Source organism: Sander vitreus, chromosome 16, assembly GCF_031162955.1.
Source record: "Sander vitreus isolate 19-12246 chromosome 16, sanVit1, whole genome shotgun sequence".
In the NCBI taxonomy this organism is placed as follows: domain Eukaryota; kingdom Metazoa; phylum Chordata; class Actinopteri; order Perciformes; family Percidae; genus Sander; species Sander vitreus.
The window spans coordinates 1314377-1326329 of NC_135870.1; the positions used below are offsets into that span (position 1 = coordinate 1314377).

General features: G+C 43.4%; 1 protein-coding gene across 1 annotated transcript in view; it reads left to right on the top strand.

Annotated features, from left to right (window-relative positions):
• ppp3ccb (protein phosphatase 3, catalytic subunit, gamma isozyme, b) overlaps positions 1-11953 on the top strand; it is a 47322-nt gene that overhangs the window by 33705 nt on the left and 1664 nt on the right. The window contains exons 12-13 of the mRNA XM_078271742.1: positions 2471-2568; positions 8710-8736. Coding sequence (XP_078127868.1) covers positions 2471-2568; positions 8710-8736 — 125 coding nt within the window. The remainder of the gene's footprint in view (positions 1-2470; positions 2569-8709; positions 8737-11953) is intronic.

Genomic DNA, 11953 nt, shown 5'->3' on the forward strand with positions numbered 1-11953 from the left:
CTTCTCTTCCACCATGAGGTGTTATTTGTGAATGTCATGTTGCGGTCGCAGTGGCCTGTTTTCTGTTGACTTTACGCTCCACCGTGTGTTGACCATCGCTGCTTGAACGCAGACCTTTTTGTTAAAGAGTAAGTTGTCTCTTAGTGACTGATGGGAGCAACAATCTTTGAAATTGGACAAGTATTAAGTGAGAAACAAAGCTGCAATGTAACGTTCCTTCAGTCAGCGTCCACTAAGAGTTGTGTTGTTGCTGCTGAGAGACTCAGATTATTATTCTGAGTGTCTGACAACATTATGAAAGGATCCCTACAGAGATAGACCTTTTAGTTAAAGAGGAAGATCCTTTTAGTTTAACATCAAACAGCCCCAAAATCACCATCACCAAACTACACCAGACTCCATGTAAATAATCAGGACTTTTATCATCGTAAAACACGCTTCATTCAAAGTGGACAGAAACTAAATAAAACTAGCAAAAGCCGTCTTGGTTCATCTTTCCACTGTTCCAACAATCACCACTCTGGTTTGGTTGAAATAAACCCTTAATTCACCCATTTACATGTGGAGATATGCTGGCTCTATACACGCTAAAAGTCCTGATTATTTACATGGAGTCTGGTGGAAATATGCTGGCTCTATACTCGCTAAAAGTCCTGATTATTTACATGGAGTCTGGTGGAGATATGCTGGTTCTATACACGCTAAAAGTCCTGATTATTTACATGGAGTCTGGTGGAGATATGCTGGCTCTATACATGCTAAAAGTCCTGATTATTTACATGGAGTCTGGTGGAGATATGCTGGCTCTATACACGCTAAAAGTCCTGATTATTTACATGGAGTCTGGTGGAGATATGCTGGTTCTATACACGCTAAAAGTCCTGATTATTTACATGGAGTTTGGTGATAGAGATTTCGTGGCTGTTTCATGTTAAACTAAAAGGATCTTCCTCTTCAAAGGTGCAGTATCAGTACCTCAACCTTGTACCTAGTGCACTACATGTACTTAGTTACTTTCCACCTACATTAGCCGCAGTTTAAATTTGCATTTCAGTTGATGCATAAAAATGTAAATGTGCCTTTCTCTGAGCAGATGAGGACATTTTGTCCCTGGCAGTTCTGCTCGAATGTTACGCAAGCTCAGTGTACTTTACATTCACGTCGTGAATACAGCAACACTTAACATGTAACAAAAGGAGTATAATTAATACAACAAGCCACCCACACACCTGAAAAGAACCCACATGCAGCTCGCAGATACAACACACACACACACACTCACACACACACTCACACACACACACTCACACACACACTCACACACACACACACACACTCACACACACACACACACTCTCTCTCTGTATGTTAAGTAACTCGTCATGATGAGCCTGAGATATTAAACATTAGGGCTGCACGATACGCGGAAAATAGCATATTAAGGTGTTTTCAGTTCTGCTGCTTTCAGTATTCTGCTAAAATACAACAAACTGTTGAGTTTAAAACCAATGAAAGGAAATCATTTCCATCTTTCTTTTATGGAACAAACTGAACGTTGAATTGAATATAAAAGGCAGCGCTAAAAAAAAGAGACGGTTACATTTTAAAGTGCATTTTTCTGCTGATATTTTCTTTCAACTATATAATAAAAATATCTGAGTGTCTTTTGCGACGTGTCGCAGCCTTTAACTAGACGTCGCTGCCTTTAACTAGACGTCGCGGCCTTTAACTAGACGTCGCTGCCTTTAACTAGACGTCGCGGCCTTTAACTAGACGTCGCTGCCTTTAACTAGACGTCGCGGCCTTTAACTAGACGTCGCTGCCTTTAACTAGACGTCGCGGCCTTTAACTAGACGTCGCGGCCTTTAACTAGACGTCGCTGCCTTTCACTAGACGTCGCTGCCTTTCACTAGACGTCGCGGCCTTTCACTAGACGTCGCAGCCTTTAACTAGACGTCGCAGCCTTTAACTAGACGTCGCAGCCTTTCCTGTTTCGCAGCCTTTCACTAGACGTCGCAGCCTTTCACTGTCGCAGCCTTTCACTAGACGTCGCAGCCTTTCCTGTTTCGCAGCCTTTCACTAGACGTCGCAGCCTTTCCTGTTTCGCAGCCTTTCACTATGTTTTTCGTGCCAGTTGATATCGCAGCGACGATAAAAAGTGATACATTGTTTTGCCCTATTAAACATGTTTTCACTGTGATCTCTTAAACATGGACAGAGTTGTGACAGATCTCAGGTAGAGCCCCTAAAACCAAAAAGTTTAAAAACAAAAGTTTACGTCACACGTCAAAAGTGCGTGCGTGCCTGTGTTGACGAGGAAATGAGGTAACTTCTCAGTTGTGGTTTGGCTGGTTTTCTGATTTGGTTTTCAGATAGATGGAATATCTTTGGGTTTTAGTAATGATCAGCTAAAAGAAGCAGTTTAAATATGTCAAATTGTTGACACAACGTGTGTAATGTGTGTTGGCAGAGAGGAGAATGAGAGTGTGTTACAGCTGAAGGGGCTGACTCCGACCGGAACGCTGCCCGTGGGAGTTTTGTCCGGAGGTCGGCCATCTCTGGAAAGCGGTAAGTGCGAACACAGCCGAGCATCGCACCCAAACACTAACAGGAGTCGAGCTAACACTAACTCTGTGCCTGCACTCACACTGACAGACTAACACTCAGACACACACACACACACACACACACACACACACAGGGAAACAGAAATGTCAAGTGGCACTCTCCTCTGAAGGAGCGTTGTGTTCAAAGATCACCACGCTGCCCTTTAGAGACAAAGAACTGCAACATGAGTGGCAGTTCATGAAAATGAAAATGTATCTGTGTTTAGTTTGTCTGTTTACACTGATATCAGTATCATTAACCAGTCCCTCCAGAAAAACGCAATTATGCAATCGCATAATTCAATGCATAATCAGCCAAAGTCTGCATATTTATTTCGGGGGGCATTTTTTCAGATACGTCGCACTTTCGCCGCATAAATTGCAGATTTCCGCGCAAAATATGCAGGCTTGCATGATTTTTCGCATTTTCCCGCATTTTCGTCCCATATATCTTAGCAGAAAGTTGAAAAATGTTGTGTTTACTTCACACAAGAGCAGCCGTTTCCCCTGCTGCCATGGGAACGTTATGAAGTGACGTTATGAAGTGACGTGATGAAGCGACGTGATGAAGCGACGTTATGAAGCGACGTTATGAAGCGACGTGATGAAGTGACGTGATGAAGTGACGTCATGAAGCGACGCCATGAAGCGACGTCATGAAGCGACGTCATGAAGCGACGTCATGAAGCGACGTCATGAAGCGACGTTATGAAGTAATGTGATGAAGCGACGTTCTGAAGTAATGTGATGAAGCGGCGTTATGTAGTGACGTTATGAAGCGACGTTCTGAAGCGACGTTCTGAAGTGACGTTCTGAAGCGACGTCATGAAGTGACATTCTGAAGCGACGTCATGAAGTGACGTTCTGAAGCGACGTCATGAAGCGACGTCATGAAGCGACGTGATGAAGTGACGTTATGAAGTGACGTTCTGAAGCGACGTTATGAAGTGACGTTATGAAGTAATGTGATGAAGCGACGTCATGAAGTAATGTGATGAAGCGACGTCATGAAGTAATGTGATGAAGCGACGCTATGAAGTAATGTGATGAAGCCGACGCTATGAAGTAATGTGATGAAGCGACGTTATGAAGTAATGTGATGAAGCTGACGCTATGAAGTAATGTGATGAAGCGACGTCATGAAGTGATGTGATGAAGCGACGTCATGAAGCGACGTCATGAAGTAATGTGATGAAGCGACGTCCTGAAGTAATGTGATGAAGCGACGTCATGAAGTAATGTGATGAAGCGACGTTATGAAGTAATGTGATGAAGCGACGTCATGAAGCGACGTGATGAAGCTGACGCTCATGAAGTAATGTGATGAAGCGACGCTCATGAAGTAATGTGATGAAGCGACGCCTGAAGTAATGTGATGAAGCGACGTTCTGAAGTAATGTGATGAAGCGACGTTATGAAGTACGTGATGAAGCGACGCCATGAAGTAATGTGATGAAGCCGACGCCATGAAGTAATGTGATGAAGCGACGTTCTGAAGCGACGCCATGAAGCGACGCTCTGAAGTAATGTGATGAAGCTGACGCTCTGAAGCGACGCGATGAAGCTGACGCTCTGAAGTAATGTGATGAAGCGACATTATGAAGCTGACGTGATGAAGCGACGCTCTGAAGCTGACGCCATGAAGTAACGTGATGAAGCCGACGCCATGAAGCGACGCCATGAAGTCGACGCCATGAAGCGACGCCATGAAGCGACGCCATGAAGCTGATCGCCATGAAGCTTTAACGCCATGAAGCCGACGCCATGAAGCTGACGCCATGAAGCGACGCCATGAAGTGACGTCATGAAGCGACGCCATGAAGCTGATCGCCATGAAGTAATGTGATGAAGCGACGCTCTGAAGTAATGTGATGAAGCCGACGCTCTGAAGCGACGTTATGAAGCGACGCCATGAAGTGACGCTCTGAAGCGACGCCATGAAGCGACGCCATGAAGTACGTGATGAAGCGACATTATGAAGCGACGTGATGAAGCGACGCTCATGAAGCCGACGTCATGAAGTAATGTGATGAAGCGACGCTCTGAAGCGACGTTCTGAAGCGACGTCATGAAGTGACGTTCTGAAGTGACGTCATGAAGCGACGTCATGAAGTAATGTGATGAAGCGACATTATGAAGCGACGTGATGAAGCGACGCGATGAAGCGACGCCATGAAGCGACGCCATGAAGCTGACGTCATGAAGCGACGCTGATGAAGCTGACGCGCATGAAGCGACGCGTGATGAAGTCGATCGCTATGAAGCGACGTTCTGAAGCGACGCTATGAAGTGACGCTATGAAGTAATGTGATGAAGCGACGTCATGAAGCAACGTGATGAAGCGACGTCATGAAGTAATGTGATGAAGCGACGTCATGAAGTACGTGATGAAGCGACGCTATGAAGTGATGTGATGAAGCGACGCTATGAAGTAATGTGATGAAGCGGCGTCATGAAGCGACGTGATGAAGTGACGTGATGAAGCGACGTCATGAAGCGACGTTCTGAAGCGACGTCATGAAGCGACGTCATGAAGTAATGTGATGAAGCGACGTTATGAAGTAATGTGATGAAGCGACGTTATGAAGTAATGTGATGAAGCCGACGCTATGAAGTAATGTGATGAAGCTGACGTCATGAAGTGACGTGACGAAGTTCATGAAGTAACGTGATGAAGCGACGTTATGAAGTGACGTGATGAAGCGACGCTATGAAGTGACGCCATGAAGCGACGTCATGAAGTAATGTGATGAAGCGACGCCATGAAGCGACGTGATGAAGCCGATCGCTCATGAAGCTGACGCCATGAAGTGACGTCATGAAGCGACGTCATGAAGTACGTGATGAAGCCGACGTTATGAAGCGACGTGATGAAGCGATCGCCATGAAGCGACGCCATGAAGTAACGTGATGAAGCGACGTCATGAAGCGACGTGATGAAGCTGACGCCATGAAGCTGACGTCCTGAAGCGACGTCATGAAGCGACGTCATGAAGCGACGTCATGAAGCGACGTCATGAAGCGACGTCATGAAGCGACGTTATGAAGCGACGTCATGAAGCGACGTCATGAAGTAATGTGATGAAGCGACGTCATGAAGCGACGTCATGAAGCGACGTTCTGAAGCGACGTTCTGAAGCGACGTTCTGAAGCGACGTTCTGAAGCGACGTTCTGAAGCGACGTTCTGAAGCGACGTCATGAAGCGACGTTCTGAAGCGACGTTCTGAAGCGACGTTCTGAAGCGACGTCATGAAGTGACGTTCTGAAGTAAGGTGATGAAGCGACGTTATGAAGTAACGTGATGAAGCAACGTTCTGAAGCGACGTCATGATGCGACGTTATGAAGTAATGTGATGAAGCGACGTCATGAAGCGACGTCATGAAGCGACGTTATGAAGCGACGTCATGAAGCGACGTCATGAAGCGACGTCATGAAGCGACGTCATGAAGCGACGTCATGAAGCGACGTCGATGAAGTGACGCTCTGAAGCTGACGCTCTGAAGTGATGTTATGAAGCGACGTCATGAAGTGACGTTCATGATAGTAATGTGATGAAGCGACGTCTATCGAAGCTGACGTGATGAAGCTGACGCTCTACTGAAGCGGCGTACATGATAGAATCGTATCTACATGAAGTAGATTAACAGCTCGAGCGAGACTTGCAGGCAAAACCCTAATTTTTCAGTTTGAGTTGTTGGGCTGTTTTGCTTCCGTTACATATCTTTCATACCGCTGGGAAAAAACCATCTAAAAATACACATTTAATTGTTTATCAGATTAATAACAAACAATACACGGATATAAAGTAATGTGGATGAAGCGACGTCAGAAGCGACGTTTCGAAGCGACGCCATGAAGTGACGCTTTAGTGATCGCTATGAAGCGACGCCATGAAGTAATGTGATGGTTACATTATGAAGCGACGTGATGAAGCTTATCAGCCATGAAGCGACAAAGCCATGAAGCGACACATGAAGCGACGCCTCTGGAAGCGACGCTTCTTGAAGAGAAGCGACGTTATGAAGTAACGCGATGAAGCAGCTATGAAGTAATGTGATGAAGCCGACGCTATGAAGTAATGTGATGAAGCGACGTCATGAAGCGGCGTCATGAAGCGACGTCATGAAGCGACGTCTGAAGCGACGTCTGAAGCGACGCTCTGAAGCGATCGCCATGAAGCGACGTCATGAAGCGACGCCATGAAGTAATGTGATGAAGCGACGTTCTGAAGCCGACGTCATGAAGCGACGCCATGAAGCTGACGCTCATGAAGCGACGTCATGAAGCGACGTCATGAAGCGACGTCATGAAGTGACGTCATGAAGTGACGTCATGAAGTGACGTTCTGAAGCGACATTCTGAAATAATGTGATGAAGCGACGTTATGAAGTAATGTGATGAAGTGACGTTCTGAAGCTAATGTCGATGAAGCGACGCCATGAAGCGACGCCATGAAGCGACGCTCTGAAGCGACGCCATGAAGTGACGTCATGAAGCGACGTTCTGAAGCGACGTCATGAAGCGACGTTCTGAAGTAATGTGATGAAGCGACGTTCTGAAGTAATGTGATGAAGCGACGTTCTGAAGTAACGTGATGAAGTGACGTTCTGAAGCGACGTTATGAAGTAATGTGATGAAGTGACGTTATGAAGCGACGTTCTGAAGCGACGTCATGAAGCGACGTTCTGAAGCGACGTCATGAAGTAATGTGATGAAGCGACGTGATGATGCGACGTGATGATGCGACGTTCTGAAGTCACGTTCTGAAGTCACGTTCTGAAGTCACGTTCTGAAGTGATGTTATGAAGCGGCGTTATGAAGTGACGTGATGAAGTGATGTTATGAAGTGACGTTCTGAAGTGACGTAATTACGCGACGTGAACGTCATCTAAAAGCTGTAAACCCCGCGATGAAGCCACGATGAAACCACATTTTTAAAAAGTTCCCGCAATGTCATTGCATAACATCGCATAAATATCCCGCATATTCCATCACATGTTTTAAGAAAACGTGACGCATAATTGAGGATTTTAGCCCAAAACAATCACAAAAAAACTCAGCATGTTTCTGGTTTAAATTAACACTTTAAGGGGAGACTCTGCAGGCAAAACCCTAATTTTTCAGTTTGAGTTGTTGGGCTGTTTTGCTTCCGTTACATATCTTTCATACCGCTGGGAAAAAACCATCTAAAAATACACATTTAATTGTTTATCAGATTAATAACAAACAATACACGGATATAAAGTAAGCCGGAATAACAACATCATGATGCCGATTTATAAAAAAAGTCAGAGTTCATTCTTTATCAGATCTGTTCATAAGACGACAAGCAAAAACAATGTTTTTTTGAATGGAGTTTGGTGCTATTTTCATCAGGGCTGTGCTTACACTGTGGCTGCTCCGTACGCACAACAGACGCATACGTTCTGAAGTTATCTTAGAGGTAATCCAACTCCCTCGCTTATTTTACTGTCCGCTCGCTGTAAATAACGAGGAGCTACAGCACTCTGGGCGCCACAGACTACAGTTATTTCTCCATTTTGTGATTCAACGTCAGCAGAGTCTTGCGTGTCCAGACCTTCCTCCACAGCGCTGCGAGGGAAGGTCTCTAGTCCACACAGCATTCCTGGATGGGAGGAAAACCTGCTCTGGTTAATTGGCATTTCTTTAAACCAATCACAATCGTCGTGGGCGGGGCTAAGCTCCAGACGGAGCCACGGTGCCTCTGCTAAATAGTCTCAGGAAGGGACTTGTTTTGGTGGAACGTGTGTACGTTGGTGGCGTGATTACACACAAAGTGGGAACAAGCCCATCACTCTCACTGTGGTTACTTTATCCATTCAGGGCAGCGTGGTGTAAACCCTTTCCCATACTGTATCCATATAACAAACATTTTTCTCATTATTATTGTTAAAACTATTGTTATTATGATTGTATATAGCTGTTGTGTAATCCCTGACCCCCACGGTGGATGGAGGGGCGGGGTTGTATGATGACTGTTAACAGGACTGACAGATGACTGACTGAATGCATTGATATATAACGTTCCCACTCTCTCTCCATTGGTTTTGGGCATGGCACTGCTACTCACGCTTACACAGCCACCGTAGAGGCAGAAGAGGCACGAGGTATGCAACCATCATTATCTGTCTGTCTGTCTCCTCTCTCAGCTCTCTTTCTGTCATGTTTTTAACTGTCATGATGTCAAAAAAATGTTTAAAAGTCTGGGTTTTTTGTTACTGATTTGGTGTCCGAAGGCTGTCGCAGTTTAAACTCCTACTTTATTATATTACAGAATTTCATTTCAGACATTTCTTTACTATTTTAATCATATATAACCTAAAGACTTTGGTACTAACTCATTTCATGCACCGAAACGATTCAACACACACAGAGACACACACACACACACACACACACACACACAGAGACACAAACACACACACACACACACACACACACACACACACAGACAGACAAACAGAAAGACAGACACACACAGACAGACACACAGACACACACACACACACACACACAGAGACACGCACACACACACACACATAGACACACATGCGCACACACACACACACACACACATAGACAGAGACACACACAGACACACACACACACACACACACACACACAGAGACACACATATAGACAGACACACACACAGAGACACGCACACACAGACACACACACACACACACACACACACAGAGACACACATAGACAGACACACACACACAGAGACAGACACACACACACACAGACACACATATAGACACACACACACACACAGAGACACACACAGACACACACACACACACACACACAGGAGCAGAAATAATTAATTAAAAGAAATGGGAGAGAAAATAGGGCTGGGAACCAAATTCAATACTTTTTAGGCACCGACCGAATTTCCTCTAAAGTTTGGAAGAATGCCTCGTCATTCAGTACAAGACCTACCGGAGTACATCTATCAGCAGCAGGGAGCCAATCAGCACGCAGCATGCTTCTACCAAGACCTAATAATGTCTGTGATTGTCTAACGTTACACGTAGTAGAGACAGGCGGGAATAACCACGCCGTGTCTCTCCGTAATGTTGTTTTTATTAAATTAGTATCGAAAAAAAAGTCGTTTATGAACCGTTATCGAAGTCACGATATCGGTATTGAACATTTAAGAACGATACCCAGCCCTAGAGAAACACAAGCAAACCGAAAAACACAGAAGCTATTAAACAGAAGGAAGATTTGACAACCTTGTAGTTTTTGGGGAAGTGGCCAAAACGTGCTTCAGGAGTTACTTCTCACACAGAATCTCTTATATCCCAGATAAACTGGTGACGTTTCCCCGGCCTGATTAATGCCGCTCGTGTTGTCTTCCCGTCGATGCAGCTTTGTTTTTTTTCTGGGTCGAAATTTCAACCTTTTGTTGTTCTTTTTCTACACTATTGTCTACGTTTGTGTCGATTTTTATTCCAATGTTTTTGTCAGTTTTTTCCCAATTTCTTTTTGGGATTTTATTCCAATTGTTTTGTCACTTTTTTCCAAAAAAAGACATTTTTTTTTCCAATTTTTTGTTATTTTTTTCCTATTTTTTGTCACTTTTTTCCAAAATAAAGACATTTTTTTCCAATTTTTTTGTCACTTTTTTTTTTCTCCAAAAAATGTCTTATTTTTCCTATTTTTTGTCATTTTTAAAAAAAATAATTGTCACTTTTTTTCCCAAAAAAAGATTTTTTCCAATTTTTTGTCACTTTTTTTTCCAAAAAAGAATTTTTTTTCCAATTTTTTGTCACTTTTTTTTCCAAAAAAGTCACGTTTTTTCCAATTTTTTGTTACTTTTTTTTCCAAAAAAATTCTTATTTTTCCTATTTTTTGTCATTTTTTTCCTATAAAATATGTCTACTTTTCCCCCCAAAAAAAGACATTTTTTTCCTATTTTTTTGTCACTTTTTTTCCAAAAAAATGACACATTTTTTCCAATTTCTTGTCACTTTTTTCATTTTTTTTTGTCATTTTATCCCAAATTTGTTGTCACTTCACATTTTTTATAATTGTTTTTGTTGTGGCTTTTCCCCATGTTCTTCACCTTGCTGTCAGACATTATTTACATCGCAGCAGGAAGTAATGATCTGCTGCTGAGCGAGCGTCTCTTTGTTTATGTATTTTAGAATAATAACAATAACCCTTTTAATGAGAGTCTGTTTCTTTGTCTTCATGCTTTCCTCATCCTGTTTGGAAGTAAGTTTTCTCTGCTGGTCCGACCAGTGATCCCAGTATTCTCTATATACTTCATGTACTTCCGTGTTTTATTGGGTGGACATTCAAGTTTATTCTCTTCTAATAACTGAATGTGCTGCGCAATCCGACATTGTACAGGAGCAAAATAATGTCACTCGATGTTCATAAAATATGTAATTATCTATCTGGATTTCTTCTAGTACAAATTACGTTTCGAGGGAAATGTATTTCGTCCCGGGTTATGTTTGTTTTTGACGTATCGCAAATACAATTCTAATCAAAGTCTGCGTTTAACGTGGAATTACTCCCGGACATCAGGGTTTCTCCCGTTTTGAAAATCAAGTCAACGTAGACTCAGTGTTTCCTTCAGGATTTTAGGCAGGTCTGTCTGATCAACAACCCGGACGGGTCCAATAACCTCTCAATAGTTCTACTAGTTAAACTGGACGGGTCCAATAACCTCTCAATAGTTCTACTTGTTGTTAAACTGGACGGGTCCAATAACCTCTGAATGGTTCTACTAGTTAAACTGGACGGGTCCAATAACCTCTCAATAGTTCTACTTGTTGTTAAACTGGACGGGTCCAATAACCTCTGAATGGTTCTACTAGTTGTTAAACTGGACGGGTCCAATAACCTCTCAATGGTTCTACTAGTTGTTAAACTGGACGGGTCCAATAACCTCTCAATGGTTCTACTAGTTGTTAAACTGGACGGGTCCAATAACCTCTCAATAGTTCTACTTGTTAAACTGGACGGGTCCAATAACCTCTCAATAGTTCTACTAGTTGTTAAACTGGACGGGTCCAATAACCTCTGAATGGTTCTACTAGTTGTTAAACTGGACGGGTCCAATAACCTCTCAATAGTTCTACTAGTTAAACTGGACGGGTCCAATAACCTCTCAATAGTTCTACTAGTTGTTAAACTGGACGGGTCCAATAACCTCTCAATAGTTCTACTAGTTAAACTGGACGGGTCCAATAACCTCTCAATGGTTCTACTTGTTGTTAAACTGGACGGGTCCAATAACCTCTCAATAGTTCTACTAGTTGTTAAACTGGACGGGTCCAATAACCTCTGAATAGTTCTACT